At 35.5% G+C, this 23,262-nt stretch overlaps 1 protein-coding gene across 6 annotated transcripts in view; it reads right to left on the reverse strand.

The window, feature by feature from the left end:
* Nucleotides 1–1,065: 1,065 nt before the first annotated feature.
* The window catches only part of PTBP2 (polypyrimidine tract binding protein 2), a 44,665-nt gene continuing 22,468 nt past the window's right edge, over nucleotides 1,066–23,262 (reverse strand). For 3 of the 6 annotated variants that reach the window (XM_063165654.1, XM_063165649.1, XM_063165655.1), the window contains 11 exons: nucleotides 19,869–20,041; nucleotides 19,301–19,444; nucleotides 16,731–16,895; nucleotides 16,543–16,653; nucleotides 9,816–10,011; nucleotides 5,548–5,702; nucleotides 4,104–4,137; nucleotides 3,566–3,658; nucleotides 2,963–3,179; nucleotides 2,783–2,860; nucleotides 1,066–2,647 (listed from right to left, as the gene is read on the reverse strand). In XM_063165654.1, the coding sequence (XP_063021724.1) occupies nucleotides 2,515–2,647; nucleotides 2,783–2,860; nucleotides 2,963–3,179; nucleotides 3,566–3,658; nucleotides 4,104–4,137; nucleotides 5,548–5,702; nucleotides 9,816–10,011; nucleotides 16,543–16,653; nucleotides 16,731–16,895; nucleotides 19,301–19,444; nucleotides 19,869–20,041 (1,499 nt within the window). In that variant the 3' untranslated portion in view covers nucleotides 1,066–2,514. The remainder of the gene's footprint in view (nucleotides 2,648–2,782; nucleotides 2,861–2,962; nucleotides 3,180–3,565; nucleotides 3,659–4,103; nucleotides 4,138–5,547; nucleotides 5,703–9,815; nucleotides 10,012–16,542; nucleotides 16,654–16,730; nucleotides 16,896–19,300; nucleotides 19,445–19,868; nucleotides 20,042–23,262) is intronic. The other 3 variants (XM_063165653.1, XM_063165652.1, XM_063165651.1) reach the window with 3 other exon arrangements.

Here is a 23,262-nt window from a genome sequence, read left to right on the forward strand (position 1 = left end):
CAGCTCAGTCAGACCCTTAACTACTGCTTAAATCACTGGAAATAGTCACATCTCTGCGTTTGGGTGCTCAAATTGGAAAAAGATGCTGATTCCAAAACTTTGAGTATGGATGAATAGGATTCTATCAGCACTTCAGATTGGGTGATCACTGCATTACCTGGAGTATGACTTAAATCATATATTGGGTGTAATTCTGATAAAATGTATTTTATTTAACATACTAAGACTAATGCAAGCCCCTACATTATACCATGACCTTAAAAAGCTGAGAGCTATTTACTGATTTGAAAGCCACCCAAAGGAAGACATCAGTTCACAAAGTATTCTGACATCAATGTACCTACAGAGGTTGTACTGGAAAGTGACTGAAAAATGCTTTGATTTTAATGCTGACAGCTTTTACTGAATGCTCCAGGATCATTCAGTTGCTCTTAAATGGCAACTGTGCAAAATCCTATTTCTAACTGAAAGGGAAAAAACCCCCACAACAATCAGTTCAAAGTAATATACAGGAAAACTACTGAAGTGCCCAAACTGTTCTAATATTCATTTGAACCCATGACTCTGAAAAGGTGAAGCATCCTGTTCTCAAACATGTATGGTTCACGGATCTCATGCGAAATCCTTTGTTACTTTCACCCATGAGCGTACTGTATGATTAGTAGAAAATCTTTATAGCACACACAAAAAAAATGAAAGATGAAACTTGCAGCAAGAGAGCATGGCAAACCTGAGAGATCTATTAGTGCATAAATCTGCTTAAAAACTAAAAAGATAGAAAGAGAGAGCTAACAAACTACAATAAAGGTTATGTCTTTAAAGCAGTAAGTTATAACAGGGTGGGAAATGTTTAATTTGCACATATGCCTGCAAAGGGGTCACTATCTGAACATAAAGAGTTGGTATTTTTCACAGCATCAGATTTATGGTAAAAAGCCATAAATAGTAGTTTTTAATGTTATGCTTTTCCCACCCTGGCAGAGAATAACATGAATTTAGAAGCACAGTAGAAGTGGAAAACAAAGAAGAGAAGAGATAGCAGCAGAGAAAGACAGAAAAGGTGAATACAGAGCTACAGAAGTGTTTATTGAGCATGCTACAGAGGTAAGCAGAGTACACACAAAATGAAATTAAACAACCATCAAACCTCCCAACTTTGTTAGAAAATTAATTTTTAATTGTGCCACTTCCAAACTATACTGAATTTTACAATTCTAAAGATGTAAAAACTCAACTAATAGAAAATATACATGACCTTTTTTTTCTACATAGATAACAGAATCTATGAATCTTGAAACTAAGTACATCAATTTCAAAAAGTATTGGTCATTTAAACAGAATCAAGGTAACAGTTCAGACTGTCAGTGAACTGCTTTCAAATTAACTGGATCTGCAGATTCTGAGCCATGTTTATAGTAAAGTCAGATCAATTTCTAAATACAAAATATTTTGAAGAGATTTATTAAAACTGAATATTACAATGCAAGGTAAATTAAGACTAAAGGCACATAAACTTTGGTCCCACCTGGTTGTCAGTTTTAGAAAACTGCCACAAAATTTCCTGCAAGCATCTGCAGCAAACTTTCTTCATCATTGAAAAATACATGCACCATTTCCTGAACTAGCTTGACCAGTCTGTACATGCTCAGAAATCCACAACCATATTCCATATCTTAATTACAAACTAAAGATGGCAATATATACTGAAATGCACGTAAGTCATGTCAACTTCAAAAACATCTACGAAAAATATTCAGCCACAAACAAGACATTACTTAGTGCTGACATTTATATGATACATCCCACAAGAGTGTGTACAAAAAGGTTAAGATTCCACAATGCTTTTCACGTAGGGCTCAAAGTCACAGAAGTCACTTTTTGTCCTTTAAGAAATTAATATTCTGTACCTTGTTAATTTTAACTAATGCCTACATTCATAACTGAATCTAGACCAGAACAATGAAATACAAAAGGCTTTTTATAAAAAAGAACACATAGCAAAAAGTAGCAAAAATCAAATAAAATCATTTTACTCTTTCAGCGTAATGCATTTTATCCAATTAAAAAGGAAATAAGTGATAAGTCAGCAGATAAAGAAATCTATCAAGCAGGAGAAAACAAAAACTTAACCTTTTTACACACCCCTGCCTAAACATATTTAAATTATCATGTAACAATGTGCCCCAGACAACCAAATTTGCTTTTTACTAGTTATGCAATTCCAGCAGTACTAATTTTCCTTTTTAAGGCACGTACGTCAACTAAGTTGAAAAAATGTCGTATTAACTTGAAATCTTTTAAACAAAACAATGGTTTATCTAAACAACAGTTGAACACTTGAAAAGCAGTTAAGAGCACTGCCTTTTTTTAATTATTTTTTTAAAACAATCAAGGAATGGTAACAGCATGAAAAAATAAAAAAACAGAAGACAAACTCTGGTCCCCACTTTCCTGAACAGTCAAAAGGTGACAACACCAAACAATGCAATACACCTTCATTCTCTATCTGCCTTTTTAAATAGTTGACTTAGAGAAAGAGACTCTCAGATGGTGACTTTCTCCCAGATTGTAATTGTGAAGATCAATCAAAGCCTGAATAGCTTCTTCTACTGTTGACATCTGAAGAAGCGCCATCTTGTGATCTCTTCTGAAACAAAATAATGGAATTAGGAACTTGAACACTACAGGGTTGCTCCTAATGTTTGCAATTTGATATATACTTTTTCTTAAGATGTGCTGCAAAATTCTTTTTTTTAGAGCTATGTGCAGAAAAGGTACTTACTGAAAAAATTTAAATGCTTTCACAGTGCCTCCAGTGTTAGCAAACAATGTGCGTAGATCCTCTTCTGCTACTGATGGTCTACAGACAGGAAGAAAATCAGCATAAGTGGGAAATCATTAGTCAGTTCAGAGTGCTGTGATTCACAGAAATATTATCAGATTGCTGACAGCGAACACTTACGGAATATTGGACAGATGAAGTGTTGCAGAAGGAGGAAATATATTTTGGAAGTTTTTGGAACCAGGTTTCTTGAAGCGGTGCAAAGGTGAATTACCAAAATCTTTAGTCAGCCCTTGGTCATCCAGTCCCTCTCGAGGTAGTTGTACTGTCTGATGTTTAGAAAGGGTAACTCGAATGATCTTTCCATACATTTTTTGTCCATTAAGATGGCTCATGGCTGAAAAAGACAAGTTTACTCAATTGAGTGCTACTTTTCAATAGCCTGTGGTACATCACACATGCAAAGAAGAAAAGCACTCAAGCAAATCAAAGGGTCAGTGTGCTAAAGGACTAGAATCAAGAACTAGGTCTGCAGACTCTTTGTCAATACTTAATTTTATTCAGGGACCATCATATTTGATTCAGCTGTTGAATTCACTTAGGGTATCCATTTAAGTGCAGACCTTCTGGAACACAACTACACACAAAAAATTTTGGATCTGGTGGATAACCAAGATAAGAGACAGACTAACAAATGTAAACACATTTAGTTCACCTGATCTTACACAGCCTAATTTCCAAGTACTTAGACTAATAGGAATATAAACAGAAAACTAATCTTACCCAGCTGGGACTGGTTTCCATCAGCCATCTGTATAAGAGCACTATCTTTCTTATTGTATAAAATCTTCACACGCTGCACATCACCATAAACACCTTTTTAAAGTCAAAAGTAACCCAAAAGAAAAAGTTCATTTTAAAGCCAACCACCTAAGTAATATATTTTGACATATCAATGGAACATTCAGACAGCAACAAGATCACTCGCTCAAACTCAACACACTCACAAATGAATAAAGGAGATAAAGATTTTGAATAGTGAATTTTGAAAAGAATAATTTCTGATAAACCCTCAAAGCTATGTGAATGATATAAAATTAAAGACCATGCAAAATATATTAGCATGCATTAAAAGAAAATCTGTGTCTATGGAGAGATTTAAACAGCAAAAGAAAAATAGCAAAAGATTTACTATTCAACTTTAAGCCAAAGTGCTAGCTACAAATAAGAATTAAGGTGAAACAAAAAAAAACCAACCAAACAAAAACCATAAAAACAAAACCAAATCAATAATAAAAGTATAGTGCTAACAATAACATACCGAAGAGGGTAAACAGACTTTGGGGCGTAACCATCTTTAGAAGGAGAGAAGAGCAAGCAGCGTAAGACAAGAAGAGAGAAGAGTCGAGGAAGAGCGGAGATGAACAGATCATCCATAACGAAGGGTGGTTCCCGCAGAATGGTGAGGTGGTCATGGATCATGGTTTCAAGGCGGTTAATTGGGGCAAGTTGGTCCGAGGAACATTTTGTTCAAGCACAGAAGCATGAACATAGGGAATGGAGACAGGGAACGTACACAAAGACCAGGAGAAGGGTAAGACAGGGAAGGGCACGGGAATTTGGGTAAAGACAAGGAAAGGGAAGTTGAACACACAGGGAAAAGGATGAAATGGGGAAGGGAATACAGCAATGCAGAAGAAAAAAAAATAAGGAAGTGGGGAACAAAAAAAAAAATAAAATATAGGTCAGTACATAGGAAATGTAGGAATTTGGTCAGAAAATGGTTGGTTTATGTACTGTACGAGAAAAACTGAGTAAAATGTAGTCACCCAAGACATATGGGTAAAGTACATTCATATCAAGAGTAAACTACAGCATTTCATCTCAACATGAAAATAAATTAAAAAAAAGCATGCAATAGAAATTTAAATTTTAAAACTTTAACTGCGTAAGCATGGCTGGTTATGAAATGCAGGCAAAATATCTTTCAAAATGGCACTCTGATCTGAAACATTTTTACATGCAAGACTGTGGATGACAAAATAGTACTAGATGATAAAAAAAGCTTAATGATTTACAGTGACAGAGGCCAGTTAAAAATGGAACAGCTAGACTGATACAAGCTTCCCACATTTCATACCAGCGTTCACAGCCATCAAAATAAATGTAAAGGACAGTAAAAATGCAAAACTAAATTAATCCCTTTAGATTTCAGAGTTAGCAAGAAAGATACAGTTAAGGTGAAAATGCTTTGCCACCACTTTTTTATTTTTAAGACAAATGAGTAACTGCAAAGAAAAAAAAATTACTAAGAGAGACTGGAAGAGTGCCTCGTCAAGATCTTTGGGAGAACCTTCAAAGAAAAATGTATTAGAGTAGTTCACATAAATTAAGACTCAAAAATGTGAGATACAAGCATGAAATGAAACAGCAAACAATTAGAAACAAAACAGAAATTCTAGTTTACATGATTACAGTTACAAAGGAAAGAATAGTTGGTATTCAAACATGAAGTTACCAAATCTTTCTTAGAAAAAAAATAGGTAGCTGACTGTCAAAGGATACTTTAAGTTGTTAGCTACCTAGGAACAAAAATGTATTTAAAAATGGCTTTAAAATAAACTGGGGATTACTAAAAAAACAGCAAAAATACTTGGAGCTTATAATCCAAATATAAGAGGCCAAATGCAAAGAAATTATAAAATACTGACAAATGAAGTGTGACTAAAGAGGGAGGGAAAGAAAAGTAAAATTGTTTCACTTACCTCTTCATTTAAATTGCTAACCAGGAGGACTGTATTGCCACCAGCTGAAACTCCAGGCATTCCCACACGGCCAGCAGCAGCAGCTGCAGCTGCAGCAGCAGCATTTGGAATGGCCAAAGGACTCAGAGCTCCTGGAACAGCTGCAACAGGAAGCCCTAATTTTAAAATAAAGCATATTTTACGAAACACACACAAGTCATTTTTTAAGAAGTTCCTATATCACTACTAGGGCTGTATACACACTCTACACAGCAAACAATACCACTGTAAAGTTATCCAAAGGGTTATGAAATAGGTTGGTAAATTAACATAAGAGAAATGTAGAAAATTCTTTTCAGATCAAGTCTGCAGAGTTATGAGGTATAAAAAGTACTTTCTATTCTAATAACCATTATTGTGCAGCAAAACTGTTTTCACTGCACCCCAAAATGCTTGAAGTGTCTAGTTTATCAAGATGGTCTAAAGTAAATGTTGATTAAATCAGCAAGAATAAACACTAATTGGGCTCTCTGCATCATTACATCCTTATTTCTCATCATTTGAGAGACATTCCTCACTTCAACTTTGTGCTTGACTCAATCCCCAACTGTGCATTTGTCCATGTGAAGAGGTTTACACACCTCACAAGCTTAGTATGAGGTGGGGAGGCAACCCTCTAAATCCAATATTCAACATGCTCTGTGGCTTTAGTAATTCAGTTCTCTGAAGAAGCATGTTACCCTCAGCTATAGCTTCAGTTGTGCCTCTACGTTTTCTTCCTCAAGGAAACTCAGGCCCTGTACAGAAACGCTGATTTTGTCTGCTCATGTCAGCGGGGCATGAGCTGAGTGTGCTACTCCCAGGATTCAGGAAAGGTTCTTGTGATACATTTGCACTATACATGGTTTATATAGGAACAGCTTGATTGTATTTGATCAACACTGCCATTTGCACATCATGCAGGGTTCAGTAAATGAGCACTATTGAATCAAAACACTTTTCCAGGACAGTATGGCATGACAGATCCCCACCTGAAGGAAATTTTATACTAGGTCAATAGTAATCACTTACATTTTAGAAAATGTCAAGCTACCAGGTCTTACTAGAGCACACCCAGTCTTCTAGTATGTCTAGACATTTCTACATAACCTAAGAAACTTTAAGCCAGTCCAGCATTTTCAGGAGTAAAGGAATCTAAAGAAGGCCAGTGAAGTGCTTACGGTTCTTTCCATAGCTGGGCACAGCACAGCCAAGTAACTCATACTTTAAAAGGCAAAAATTCTTCACAGCATCAGACTCTCCTAAGGACATTCTTTGGTCCCACCAAAGAAGTTAAAAACAATGATTTATTAAACACCATTTGTATAAAAGCATTTTCAATTATTGTCCTTCAAAACTGTCAGCAACAATCTCAAAAAGGGGCACTAATGAAAAGTGCTAACAAAGAATGTCAGCAATGACAGTAAGGGATAAAGCTGTGTGAGCCCTAAACACAACAGAGTATTTCCAGCACAACAGTGTATTTGCAGCTGTAATAGTAAACAAATATCTAAATTGTGAGTAACGTATATCAGTATTTGCTATTTTGAGTAGTTCTTATATAAAATATTTTGTATGTTGTGGTTCAGTATAACACAGCTGTTGTTTATCCAAAGCTTTTTTCTGTGACATCTGTAACATTTTTAGGGGGGTTGAAGAGGAGGGAGACTATATCTATTGTTTCATATATGAGGTAAAAAGCAGAAGAAAAAAAAATTGCCTCTGATCATTCATCTGAAACCAGCTCATTTAGTCCACTAGTAATTTCCTCCTTCTTTCAAAAAACATTAACACTCATTGAATATTGTCCAGTTTACAGACTCAAAGATTTCTAAAACCTTATTTTATCACAGGTGAGGATGTAGTAGATGAATGAGTGATGATGCATGCAGGCTAGACCATCTATTTGATTGATATGTTTTTAACTGATTACTTAGCATACACAGATCTCATTTTTTGAAAAGGTCAGACAAATTACAAAGCCACAGCAAATAGCTGTGAAACAGAATTTTTGGTCTGCAGTCTCCACTGTACTTTGATTTGCCATTCTGATTAAAGCAATGAGAAGCTTTTTAATAAATAAAAATAAGAAGAGTTTCTATTATGAAAAAGTTACCATGTAACACTGTTTAGGACTTGTATGAAACTATTTAGAAATGTTAGCTATGTTGTCAACATGATTAACTAGTATTAGAAATCTTTGTCATTAGCTTTATTTTAGCTTCCTACAACTACAGATAACAGGCTTTTGTTTTTTTCAAAATATTACTGGAAACATACAAATATTACATATCTTCTTTCTAGCCTTTTGAGGCCTTTTCCCCAATGAAGTTAAAACACAACATATCACATTATTTATTCCCTCTCAGCTTATCCTTTCCTGTGACTTCCAAAATGCAAATTGCTAATGCCATTTTCATAGTAGGCAGATTGAAGTATACTAAAAATATATTTATCAACTTCCATGAAAAGCACAGGCACTATAATCATCTTAATGCAGATAAGTAAAACTGACCAAGAACTTTTTAAAGTCTATAAACAAGGGTTTATAGACCTGTTATGAACCCTTTTTGTGGCTCTATGTCAAGTAATCACCATCTACTTGTACTGACTAGTTCCTGTCATGCTTCCTATGGCTTTGGGGGAGACAGCAGCTTAACACCTCTGCTTAACAGCTCACAAAGCTACAAGAGTTACATCATCAAGTTACATTTACTGAAGTGGAGCATTCACTTCACCCAAAAGGAAACCGAGATATGTCTGGTATGGAACTAGTGCAGATTTCAGCATCAAGACTAACAAGATTTACATCCTGTCACTAAAACTAAAGCCACAAAATTGTGTTGAACCTAAATCTCGCTTTTGACATATGGAGTACAGTACACTCTTAGAAAGCCAACAACAAAGTTGCACCCATGCTTTGTACAAGTTTGCAGCAAATAAAAGTATAACATAAGCAAAAGGAAGAAGTGAGTCCTTAATGAATTCTCTGTCGGCAATCTCATGACATACATATAAAAGATTGCTACAGCAAGAATTTTTACAGCAATGCCACATGTCCATCTCATGGTATTCTTTCTGAAGAACAGCACACTAAACTCCAAATGGAGCTCCACTCTTTCATGGGGAAATATGCCCTCTGAGAATCACATGTGAATAAGGCACAGCCTTTGTGTGTACTTTACAACAGTAGATATGAAATGTATCTTTCAAATGTATCCTGAGAATTTCAGAAAATTGTCAAATACAGTGCAATATTCAGTAGCCCTAGCTACAATATTTACCTCTTCTGGGTTCACATCATTCACTAAGTGCCTTCTATCTTTCATAACAGAGAGCAGAGGCCCCTCTTTTGTAGAGTAACTCAAACTTACTTCAGTTTGGCCCAGACTGTACAAAAACCCATGAAATCTATGTTGTTTTTATGTTTTCTTCAAAACAAAAATGAGAAATTATCCAAGAAAGCAAAAAAAAAAACGACTAAGTGGGAAGAACAATGATTACAACATAATAAATCAGCTTGTATAAAAATAATGATTCTATATCTGAGTGCTATTACATTTTAAAGAGTGAAAGGTGCTCTTCCCAAAAAACAATTTGACAGGAGTAGGAGCATGCATTGATTATTTTGGTAATAGTCAGAAGATAGATATATCTGTACCTTTTTCAGAGCATTTCAACAACTTCTGATGAACTCAAAGGCTGAGGCAGGATATACAGAACTCCTATAACACATCACTAGAAGTGCAACTATAGATTTTTTTCTTTTATTCACAGAAACTACAGGTAGCACCAAAGGGTTTGGGTATTTTAAGCAAAGAGCATAATCTTTCCCCTTTGAAGGAAACCAGCAAAATGTTAGTTTCATAATCTAATATTACAAATAACCATTTAGCATGAAGAAATCATGCAAACCATGTTAAGTCTCTCTTACAAATTAGGAGGGAAGGTGGGCAAGGTGGTCACAGACAGGAACACATGAAAGAGGCAAGGACAGACTTTGGGATACAAACTGAACTAACGACCTTTTCTAGTACTTTATGCGTTTGTCAATTTGTCATGCAAGTTTTCATTCATTTTTTGCAGTACTTCTAAAGGCAATATAATTATGTTACTACAATTCAGATCACAGTCTAGACTGAACCATGCCTGGGCCTTTGGACACTATTGTAATTTAAGTTGCTAGAAGGATTAATGAATATTTGCATGAAGTGGCTGTGCAATACAGAAGAAGAATGTAAACATCATACCTAGAAGAGAGGTCTCCTTGGCAAATGCAGCAGCAATAGCTGGGTCCAGAGTTGGCTGTCCATCGCCAGATGGAAGGTCAGGACGAGTGTAGTCCCTGCTCTTATCATTGTTGTACTTGACATTCAAATTCACCAATTTGGAAAAATCAATTCGTAGGGTACAGCAAGCATTATAAATATTCTGACCGTCTAAGGCCTGAAAAAAAGATCACAGTTTATTTAAAAGACACAGTAACAGTTGGTTGCACAAGGTTGGGGTTTTTGGTTGTTTTATTTTAAACAAAATCAGTGTATAGATATTTATCTGTCTTACTGTCTAGCTTAAAACCAATTAAAATGCATTAACCTCTCAACATGATGCCCGGAAGCTCCATGTTCCCTTCTTACCTAGAAACTGTTTTTATGCACTAAAGTGGCAAGGGACATTTTAACACTGTCGAAGTTAAAAACTTAAATTTTGTCTGTCGAATACAGCTAATTAACCTGCATTCCATAGCACAGCTTAAAATTAGACATAATGCCAAAGAGATTTCTCAAAAAAAAAAAAAAAAAAAAAAGAACAAAAACAAAAAGTCAAGAATTTTACATGGAAAATCAACTGAGAAAAAAAATCTAGACTTAACTACCATGTTAGACAGCCATCTGTTAAAGCATAATATATAGATTATTCCTGCATGCTTCCCTTCTCCGCTTAAAGGCAGTTAGTGCCAAAAATGAGACAAAACCAACTTTAACTGCTAACCTGATGTTCCTAATACTCTTTTTTAGAAATCCCATTTTCACAATTAATTGGTACTTCTAAAAGAACGTGTATTAACATGACAACTAGGACTCTATGAAAACACTTTTGTAAAAGAATTCAACATATATACACACACACACACACTCATATATATGTGTGTCTCCCTTAGCCACCAGGCAAGTCAGTACCTGGATTTGAGTCCATTTACATTTTGGGCATATCCTCCTTTCACTCTAAGCACTACAAGTTGAATATGGGAGAGTTAAAAATACAGAAACTTTTGTAATAAAAGTTTAATTCTTAGGGAGTGCTAGGAAGTGACGATGCAGCTCATCTTAAAAATTAGCAAATTAGCATTCAATCAATTAATTATTTAAATATGAAGCTACTATATATATACATATATGCACTTAAAAAAAAAAAACAGACAAAGCAAATTTTCAAATACACACATTTGTTTGGACTGAAAAGTTAGACTGAAATGTACCACTTCTGGACCTGAGCTAGCTCTTGCAGTTAGCAGGGTTACATCTGTAGCATACCTGCCAACTCATCCAAGTTCTAGTAGGGCTTACTATTTTAAGCTTAGCACTGCACAAACCTTGTGTGCCTGCTATTTTCATACAGTGATGCATCTGGAAACTGAACATCTTGCAGACACCCCTCTGCTAGGCCTGGGCCATCAAGGCTGTCACCACAAAACATTATCACACCTGACATCTCCAGGGCTCACAAAACCACTTAAAAGAACGACCACCATTAGCAGTCAATGTAAAAGAATGTGTAAGTCAATGTAATTATTTTGCCATAGCTCAGAAGGTCTAACAACATATAGAAGAAAAATTTAACTGGAAAATCTAAGCATTGTATCAACAAATAGCAATTAAAGAGAAACTCCTATGCTTGAAATTCAGCTTAAAAATGCTTCATACAATATTTCAAAAGCAAAATTTACTGTCCTTATTCATAGAACAAGCTTCATTAATTAAATCGGTATTGTTGGGGTGGTGGTGAGCACCACCATTACAGCACACACCATTTGCTAACTCTTTAATACATGGTGGCAAAGCACAATCCAAGACTCCTGTTGGTATTTGGGAAAAGAGTATCACTTGAACACTTACACCTAAAAAAGTTTATATTGAGAATCTACCATCACTTTTAGAAGACTTCCTACCTTCTAAAATCCACTAAGACATGGACTAGAGGAAGGTGCAAATTATCCAGCCAGAGTTTACTTACGGTCAATACAATGTCACTGCTCAGCAAGGGAACACCCAATCCATGATGAAGCAAACAGGTGTGAACTCTTGAGACTGAAAGGATATATTCTTTAGCCTAATCTGAATCATAGGACCCAACAAGATTCATACTTTATCTCTGTGTGGAGTCTGTAGAAATACTGACTGGTGGCTTGCAGAAAGCTGCTAAGTTGATGGAAATATTTCACACTTAAGAAGTAGCAAACCAAGATATATCTGTGTCTGGAGTTTCTAGAGTAGTCAGGGTTTAAAGGGAGCTATACAAGTAACTAAACTTCTACTGAAACAGCAAAAGCTCCTCTTTCTTCCAAAATCAAAGTGACCAAAAATACATATAAAAGGTACTGCACAAGTGAAATTGCTTGTAGCTGGAGGATAGATGGGCTGAAAGAACATCTTGAACAAGAAAGGAAGGAGATGCACTCTTAATAAGGACTGCAGTCAAACTCTAGGAAAGGATACAAGAACAAAAAACAAAGACCCTCACCCCAACCATCTCTACCAGCAGCATCATACACCTCATACACCTAACAATGCAAGAAAGATTCTCGCCAACCAGCATTTTTTTCAAGATTAATTGTTCACATCTAAAGTCACAAATGCGAATGTGTGTCCTGAGCTCTTACTTGTATAGCAAAAGAATGTGCAACAAACCCTCAAACACTGTTCCTCTCAGACATCCTGAAAAACATGACACCAGCCATTCACTGCTAGTGAATGTAAATACAACATCATCTCCAAGAACTCCAGTTACTGCTAAGAAACTTTTCTTTTGTGTATTTATTTCACATGTGATACCACACCACATCACACACGGGCCAAACCAAGGAGATCAAGAATCATGAGACCTTCTACAAATGCGAGCACCATTCTTCATCTTGCCTGTATCAGCAAACCCAAAAAACTAAATCTAAGATTTTCAGAAGGGTGTTAAGAGCTAAAGGCATAAAAACCCCTCAAACCCAAGGAAGGAAACATTCTCCAAAACATACTCCAGCTCAAGTAAGTACCTCACGGTAACTGAAGGTTGTACGGTAAGTATCTCTTGGGAGAAATATGTGTCAAGTGCATCCCACAGATCTGTGCATCTGAATGGAGCATAAATTGTGCTCCTTAGAACTACAGATGACCAAAAAAGCCTAATACAATAATAGTGGATAATAGCCCTGCAGCTCAGTATCCTATCTGAAGATGTCCTTTCTTCCATTCTGCAATAACCACCTGAAGTTCCTACAACATATTTTAGGGCAATGCAGACTGGCAGAGATCTTTTGCAGACTGCTACCAGCACAGAGCTACCCTGAAGCTGAGAGGCAAAACAACGGGAAAGATGACATGTGCAGTCAAACTTCACTGGAATCTTTGAATCACGTGCAGGCCAAGGAAGGATCAACTGGCACACTGTAACAGAACCTCTAGTGTTATTTTTAACCCATGCTGGGTCAAGATGACCTGCATGCACTACATATGAGCCTCTGCTGATTGTCTATAGATGAGTCATTAATGACTGTTAATATCCGTGATTTGGCAAGAATACTTCCAGTACATCTGCATGAAGGCAATGCTCTGAATTAGTCAGCTTCTCAGACACAACCACCAGCACTCTCATCTCATGGTACACCAAAGTACTGGTGTTCAAATATTTAAATCTGCTGCTTATGCTAAGAGTACTCATCGTTTACAATGAAAATGGGCTATTTTTAATGCTTAGGTATCTCCATATGCATACAGACATCTCCAGACAAAACCTTCATTAGCAGAAGCACAGGAGCTCAATGTGCTCTACTCCTGCCCATTCTCAGTTACATTCTCCACCCTGGCTAGACTGCTGCATTATACAGAACCTGAAGCTCCTGGTTTTCACCCCAGGAACCCATAACGATCCAGCCTGAAAGTGGTGATGAAACAAGTATCAGTGAAGCCACTGTCCTTTTACAGGAAATGAGTTTCTTACAAAATAAGCAGAGGAGGAATGAGGTTTTTCACTAGCTGCTCATTCAAATTGCAAAAGAGATCCCACAGGGCTAGAGGCCTCATATTGCACATTCTTGTCAGTGTCACTGTTTTCTCAAAACCTTCAAATGCTTAGCATCTCTCCTTGGTACTTACATCACTTGAGTTTTTCAAATTGCTCTTTAACTTCCTTAATAAGTCTTCAATTTCTATTAAGGCCATATTCAGATTTCCTGTGAAGAGGGCCACTGGAAAATTAAATTTCCCCATTATCTTCTACAGTAACTTGGATGGAAAACAAATTGAAAATCTTACTCTTTTACCATGTGTTTGATCTTGAACTCCATGCAACTTAATTGCAGCCACCACATCATCTTGCTTCTACATCCAGACGTATATAAGCTGAAGAGGTTTTTTTCCCTATCACCTGACTGCTTCTTTCCTTCAGGTATTTTTGTTCTGGTGGCACTACATGTTTTATCACAGTGGCTTAACTGTAAGAACTGTATTCTATTCTATTTAGTTTGTAAGGCAGTGGGGAAATCAAACCTTCCTTCCAATTTAGCATCCTTTAGTAATTGCACTTGGTACTACTCTTAACATTTTGTATGTTTATGCATAGACTGGTTAAAATATGAAACCATAAACCTAAGACTATTTCATTTTGACAATAAAGCCCCAACATTACTCTGACAATCACTGCACATACAGGAGTCACTTATTTAATGAAGTTTTGTCATTCACACCCACACTACAAGTGAACAGGCACCCTAATGAAAACATGCAAAACTGGAGAAACAAATACATGCTGGGTTTTTTAACATCAATAGAGTCCCGCAAGCTAGTATCAGTTTGTCTGAAGTCAAAAACAGCAAGAGATTCTTAGATTCCTTTCACACTTTTACATACCTCATCCTTCCATTTGTAACTTCTTTATAATATATTCCTAGAATTACACTGATAATTTTCATATCACTACAGTCCATTTTGCAGACGTCATTTTTCCATTAAATTTTCTGATAATATAAATGACTTGAAAAATGAGGTCAAAAGCTTTAACACTTGATGTCATACTTTGCATCAGAAAAGCACTTTGAAAGCAGCAGTAACATCTACTACTGAAAAATGGCTTTCCAAACACAAGTGAAGCCTGAATTACAACCTTCTGTAACAAATATATTTAGCATCCAACTATTTATCAAATATTTCAAATAGAAATCTAAATGTCTACAATTGATTTCTGCAGAACTTGTAGGTTATGATGTAGTTTCTGTACCACTAATTTAAACCTGCAAGGTCCATTCCAACCATACCAATTCTTATGTAGTACAGTGATATATCTGCATCTCTCTTGATTCTGAGGCACAATCTAATATTTGATATTATTTCAACTCTGAAAAGGACACCCCTAATTTAAATTGTGTTCCAGATCTACAAGTATTTCCAGACTGTTTTTCTGGAGTAGATTATCTTAAAGCCACCATAAATCAAGGTGCAAATCATCTCTTCTCTCTTGTTTTCCACAATAGCATGAAAACTTACACTCTGTTTTTTGAAAACATGTCCAATTCTTTGTGATCCCCTGTCTTGACCATCTCACAGTTCTTGACTCAGTGCCGAGTATTTCATTTGGTGATAGGGACAAAAATGACCACCGTCCACCACTTAACAAAGTCTTTATTTCAATATAGTCCTCATTCTTTGCAACAGAAAATTAAGACCATTTTTGTCTTTCCTCTACCAAGAAGAAAATTTGCCAACTTAGCCTGAGGTGTGAGCTTTTCAATTTTGTGAAGTTCTCAGCTAGTCTGTCATCTACAGGCAATAAGCACTTTCTATGCTGCCAAGCAACACTTAACCAGCACATCAATTTTAATCAGCCTTCCTCAAACTCAGACTGCATGTGAAAGTTTGAAAATACAAATTAATTCCATTTATCTCTTGAAGATTATAATAAAAATAATAAAAATCTCACCTTCCCCTTTGGTTCACCTTTTCTACTGCCACAAATGTGAACATATGCCATTCAATTAATTCAAACCATCTGGTCTAGATGACATGCTGTTGATCTTTGCCATAATTTATCCATAGGCTTTCTCCTGCTATAATGAATAAAACCAGCTACCTGTTCTTGCCTCTCCTACCCAGGATAGGAGAGTTTCTATAAAACAAAAGCAAGATCCTGCTCATCCATGACTGCTGCAGAGCTTCTTCACACTCTGGTCACATGAGTAAACTGCACTCTTTCTTCTGGGCATTTATGGTTACAAATACGTTTAGATTTTCTTTTTTTTTTTTTTTTTTTTTTAAGGATACTATAACTAAATACTTTCACAAATCTGTAACTAATCCACAAATCACATTTTTGTATGGATGCTTAAAAGCACCTGCCAACAACAATTCAATAGGGTTACTAAATTTGCTGCTTACAGTGAATTAATTATGCATCACCCTGCCATCCTACATTCTTACTTCTGGTAGACATTTTTACTATTGCAGTCTTGCATATTATTTCATCTCTGTGCAGTCTTGCTATAATATTTGTTCATACAAATGTCTGAAATATTTTAGACACAGTATCCATAAACATACTATCATTAAACATTGATTTCACACAGTATAACAACTACTATTTTTTTTAATCTCAGAAGATTCACACACATGGTGGAGGAGTATGACACATTGTTATGGCAGTACTCTGTTACATCAACATTTTACAAATACTGAGAGTACAGGAAGATCTCTAGCCTTAGAAGAGAACTATACTTACTTGTTTTGCTTGCTGTGCGTTTACTGGATCACCAAACTGCAGTAAAGCTTGAAACTGATTATTCTTTGTGAATGTGATTATCTTCAATACAGCACCAAATTTAGAGAATATCTGCCAAAACACATAGTACAGTTTTACACATCTGTTTCTCCCAACCATAGCTCAAGCTACAGTGAAATCTGACTTACCTGATGAAGAACGTCCAGGGTTACTGGATAGTACATGTTGTCAATAATTATTCTAAGTACTGGACTCTGAGCTGGAGTCACTGCACTCTCACTAACAGTGGTCCCACTAATGGGAGCGTTTGATGCCTGCACAGCTGTCACTGCCTGAAGAACAGCCTGGGCCCGCTTAAAAAAATGACAGAAGAGAGATTTTCTTAATATTTCAAGATAACAGCTTGCAATTAGTCAGAAATATTAATATAGTTAACTCCAGAAACACAAAATAGTCCACTAATTTAAAACTCAGAGCTACAGACATAACACAACGTTAAGTGCAATGCAGTCTGACTCTGTGAGAAGGGCCAACAAAAATGAAAACAGCAATTAATCCTTATGTCACATTAAGGAGGAACTTCAAAAGGCACCAATATCAATCTTTCTAGTAGAAAGCTTATTGTTCTACTAGTAAGGATAAAGAAAGTGAGGATTTTGTAGGTTTCAAGATTCGTTCCTTTACAGGAAATAAAGCTAAACTAACCCACAAACCAACCAAGGAAAAACCCCAATGCTACGGAAAGCAGAAGTACTTATCTTAAGTTCAAAAGATTGTATCTCAGCTAACATTTCACTGCCATTTTAATTATGTAGAAGGTTATAATAGGAAGGGAAAATTCTAAACTAACATGTCCAAACTTCTCAGTTTTAACACAATGAAATAATTCAAAATACTAACATGTCAGAAAGCGGTATCCAGAGAGGTAAACAAACAGGTGTCTGTTATCCACCCTCTTTTGTAAAAAGAAAAACAAAATCCTCTCCACATATGGGGTTTTTTGTTTTTAAACACACGTAGGATTTTAGAAATTCACAGGTAACCATGATACCACAAAACCACACATCTATGTAACTACTTCCACTGCCAAAACTGACAGTATCAGAAATATTAGATGTCTTCTTCTAAGAAAGAAAAAGTGCAGAAAAAAGAGGTTCCATTTAATACTTTCATTACAGTCGCCTTATGAAGCAAAACAATACAAAACAAGAGAGAGAAGTGAGCATGCCAGGTAAAAATAATAACCATCATATTAATGCATACTGCATATTTTAAAGGTATTAGAGATACTACACCATTTCATGTCTCACAACTTACATGATATTCCTCATATTGAATCAAATCAATGAATAAGGAAAGGGGGGAAAAAAAAAGACCTGGTGAACACCAGTTGGGAAAACAAAATTTACCTCTACATTTAACATTAATTACATTGAAATGTCTTTCAATTACACTTCTTTTCCCTAATGCATGAAACACAACTTTCAAGATAGCCAGATACTCGGCTGAGTTGCATAATTATTTCCTATTCTTTCTATAAGCACATATCAATTAAATATCAGTCCTTACAGTGACTGGAAAAGTTCAAACTGTATAACACAATGAACTACAACTTGCAAAGCCAATTTTAACATATGACCCTTGTCAGCACTGTCTATATGTACTTATACATCATATTTCATTCCATTAAAATTAACGTGAGTACATGAAGGAACACAGGACTAAAAAATGGTAAATATTAAAGTTCTTATGAGTATTTTGTGAAACAAGCTCAAAATAACATCTAGCATCATACCTAAGTAGTCATTTGGGAGGGTGGGTAACCTCTATAAAAATTAATCAAAGTATTCTAAGGAACAAGACTATTTAGAAAGACCAACAGAAAAATCAACACTATACTTGATCTGAACCAAAATGTCTTTCAATAGATTACCCTGAAATTGCTTCCAAAGGCAACAGCCATAACTTTACTATTTACATGTCCTAACAGAGGACACAATTAATAGAAATTAATTTGGCACTTACACTGTTTTTTGTATCATCAAAAATGCAACATAAGAAATTAATCTTAAAATAACCATCAGACTTCTGGTAGGTTTGAGTCTCTTATCTCTCTATAGTTTGCATTAATTGGTCACCACATTACCTGCGCCAATTCTTCAATTCTACTAAAAATAGACATATGTATCTGTATTTGTCATGAAATAGGTCCCGGGGAGGCAAGAGCAAAATGGAGATCAAAATAGTGGTTTTTATTGAGTACATTTGTCTCTAGAGTGACCATTATGGTATTATTCTCCAGAAAAAGCAGATCACAAGCTGAGGTTACCAGTGGTAGTGATCATGCAAAGCACTGAAATTTAGGCACTGGCATTAGCCACTACCACTAGGGGAATTCAAATTGGCATTGGAATCTCAGCTGTCAGAACAAGGTAATTCTACCATCCCACAGTCTCTAAACTAAGACAAAAACTTTGAAGTTATTTAGAACTTTTAAATAACTATTAAAAACACACTTGAGAACCTCTGCCTCTTGACATCAAGGACACATTAAGAAAATTTATTGTAATGGAAAGATGGCACAGAAAGCAAACACCTTTCAGTGCCACAAAATGGAACAATCATAGGTAAGACCACAGGAGTGTTAGAATGTGGACAAAACCAAATGATTCAAACATGGCACATGAGCCAAGAACACGTTCCATGCCTCATCTTCTACAGTGTCTGCATTTGTGATACTACTGAACAGCAAATATACCTGGTTAAGTGTGTTATCAGTCTTTAGTTCTTTATGATTGGAATACTGGATATAAATGGGTTGGTTACGAAGATGAGGTGTCACAGCAGAGTAGTAATTAACCATAGTGATAGCTGCTTCTTCTGTGGCAAGTTCCAAAAATGCCTGCAATTAAAAGAATTAAAATTTTCAGTATTTACAAAGTAGGTAGTCTTCATATTAGACATACATAAAAAAAACAAAGGGTTTGATAACACATTTTAACAATTTGTATCAGTCTTCAGAAAATGTCATTCTACACATTTCAACTTTACTTGCTAAGCTACTTCATCTCAAAAAATTCATCAGTGAAGATGCAAGAATAAATATTTCTCTTCCAACTAAGTTTTTGCTTTATGTAGCTGCCAACCACCCCGTTTGCCCCCAAAATTTACTAAAAGAGAGTGTAAATTAATTTTAAAAAATAAAGGAACAAAAGCACTTTTTTTCTAGAACACTTACTGCTTCACACTTACTTCAACACCATTTTAACAATATATTTTAAAATCTGACAGTAAGCATACGAAAAAAACAAAAAGCATCAAATTACCTGGTTTTTCCCTTTCAGCATCAGGATGTTGGTTACTTTACCAAAAGGTAAACCTAAAGCAATAACTTCTGTTTCTGTCACTTCCCCAGGCAATTTCCTGATATGAAGAACACGAGAAGGAGCCCCATCCATTTTATCATCACCTTTGAATTTCTTGTTGTCATTACCATTGGCTGAAAGACATATTCAGACTCTATTTGAAAAGTTTACTGATGTTACTAATGCTTTATTAAAAATGCTTTTAATTATAAACATGAAATTAATTTTAAGCTAGCCATCTCATTTGGTTTAGGTCCAATTCAAGGCTTCAGAAAAAATTCTGCAGAAACAAATGCTAGTTTCATGGAAGGCAGATTGTTCAAGACATAGTCATCTGACAGAGACCTCAGCAAATCTTTTACACCTCACTTTCAGTAAACCATCTCATATAACAACTTATTAATCTAACAAGGGCTCACATAAGAACTCCAACATACATTAAAGTAAAAACAGTTAGTGGCTACCTAGAGATCTTTTGAAAGAAGTAAAATAGTGGTGGACCATTAATAGATCCTAAAGTTTTTTTAAGAACTGCTTGCACTAAGGAACTGGACACAAAAAGTAGAAAAGTAACAAAGCAAGACAGGAAGCATCATTAATGCTGGGAAAGATCTGAGTGGAGAAAGGGGATGACCCAGAGGACTGACATCACAAAAAGCTGATGAAACCAACAATTTAAGGTAAGAAAATATCCATTCTGAACCACGAGCTCACTCATAAAAAAGGAAAAACCAACTAATAACATGATGCAGCCAACACAGACAGGGATGGGGGAAGATCCAGATACATTTCCCTAAAAGAATCAGGGAAGCATTAGCATCAATGTACAAAACACCAGAAAGACTATTTAGATTACTCTCCAGAATTCTTGCAAAGAATTACAGCAAAATTCCAACTGGAATTCCTTTTGCATATGATAAGCAGCTAACCAGCTGGATGGAAGAAATCTTGCCTTTGAAAGAAGGCCAGAAAAAAATTATTAACTTAGGTTAAAAATATGTTAGTAAACACCTGAGTCAAGAGCTAAAGAACAACACTGTCATAAGATATAATATTAACAAATTAATCAGTGCTGGAAATCAGCATGCACTGAGACATTAGTGAAACAAGTGATAAGACTTCCCTTTCTTCTATCAAAAAAGATGTTTAGATTTATCTAAATACAAAATTCAAAATATCCTATCAGTTAAAACCAGTATGTCTTAGAGGTACATCATGCAGTAACTCCATACCCACACCCTGTACCACTACCATCAACCCTCCTCCAAAAAATTTCCATGACTAAGCTTTTAAAAAGTTCTTGCACTGAAAAACACAAAGTGTTTTCCACCTTACTACAGCAGACAAACCAATAAAAACCTAACAACATTCAAGACTGGTCAAAACTCAGCCAGCAGTATCTCCAACTGACAATGCTAGAATCCATGCAATAGTAGTTTTTTTTATTTTGGTCTGCTGCAGAGAAAGAAATTTTGGTGGAACGCAGAAGAGTAAAATTTGAAAAAATACACACTGACCTAGGATCTGAAGTCTACACAGGACTCTAACCTGAACCATTTTGGCAAACATGGTGAGACTGAGCTTCCAGGTAACCAGATTTCACTTGCTCAAAATTATACATTATAACACTATCTCAAAGAGATAGACAGCCAAAGTTTGTGGAAAAAAAGTACTTTTACTTTTCACCTGAAGATCATCACACAACAGTCTTCTCTAGTTCTTAATTTAAAGCTCTAAAAAAGTAAAAAAAAAAATGAACAGAAGAAACAAGGTGAAGTATGATAGGCTGGACTATGCATTACAAACATGCTAAAAACAAACTTGCAAAGGATAAAAGAATTAAGGTGATACTGAGACTAGATGTCCAATGCCCTTCATACTTCAGTTTTCTGAATAATTTCAATTCATTAAAGTTTCAAAAAATATGAAACCAATCAGAAATGAAAACGAGCAAAAGTTTTCAAACTAAAGGATTTTCTGAAATTAAGAAACCTCTTTTTTTTTACATCACCAGAAAAATATTCAACATGATGGCTCAGATCAGTACTGGCAGAAATGTTTTCTCTTTTGTGTGCTTTTCAACAGACAATTTTAACATATTAACCTCTCCACACCATAATGTTCAGGAATTTACTATTTGTTACACTAAAGTTCTTATTTAAATTAGGCTTCAGGTAATCCCAGCATTTCTAGTAAAGGTAGCACTGGCCAGCGTAAAATTATTATTCACATATATGTATATCAAATGTTTCTCTAATAATTATTTAACACAATAATTTATTAATTACTGTATTACCCAATTGATTTTGCATCTATTAGCATTGCTACTAACACTGGCATTTTACACAGTTTTTCACCTTTTGCTGCAGTAAGTTTAAAGAAGCTTAAAAGAAGCATTTTGATGTACTAATGTGTATATTTTCCTAAACAGCAACTAAGAGCTTTAACTTAGTTCACATACACAACCCCCCACACAATTTTATTCTTACATGGTCTTAAACCTAAACTACACTATACTTGTAACTTTTTTTACTTACTGTAAAAAAAGCTATGTAGACAAGTGCCTGGGTAAAAACATTTACGTAAAAGAGCAGATAAATATATTACAGTAATATATACAAAAAATACAGAATTAGGCACAAAAGAACATATGGCAATCAGAAAATGGGGGGTGGAGAGACAGCATGGGAGGACTGGTAACAAGCATTCTCAGTGCTATGGAATTGCCCAAAAAATGATTCTAGCTGTAGGGCAGATAAACATGACAAAAGCTGTTTATTACTTATAGGCAAAAGCACCTCTTGTGCAATGAAAGCTGAACTGGTGCCATTCATTAAAAAATGAACCCCACTTTCTTAAAGAAAAATTTATGCCAAAAAATGTAACAATGGATTTTGGAAGACAGAAGAAATGAACGTGTCAGCTGCTGAATGCAAAGAGAATATGTACTTTTACTACTTTTGGTTATCCATTCAGCATCACCTAACAGTAATTTCCCGTTCCAGTAATGAAGTGTTGTATCATACACTAAATATGCATGCACGTGCAGAAGTGAACTTTTAAAGACATTCATGGAACAAATTAAATTTAGCTTTTAGGAGAGTTATTGAGAGATTCTGGCACTGTATGACACCTCTCTTACTGTAGTCTCTTATTTGTCATTATAAATGGTACTTCTCGGCTGAAGATGCATCATTAAATTGCACTTGGGAATAGAAAACCACATTTATGACACAGGAGCACAACTTGTTCAGAGTCATTGAAAGGTGAAGTTAACTACTGTTAAATCAACAATCTCATCCTCTAACAAATTTTATTAGCAGAATCAGTGTCCATAAAGGTTAAAAGCCAAGTC

Source organism: Melospiza melodia, chromosome 11, assembly GCF_035770615.1.
Source record: "Melospiza melodia melodia isolate bMelMel2 chromosome 11, bMelMel2.pri, whole genome shotgun sequence".
Classification (NCBI taxonomy): domain Eukaryota; kingdom Metazoa; phylum Chordata; class Aves; order Passeriformes; family Passerellidae; genus Melospiza; species Melospiza melodia.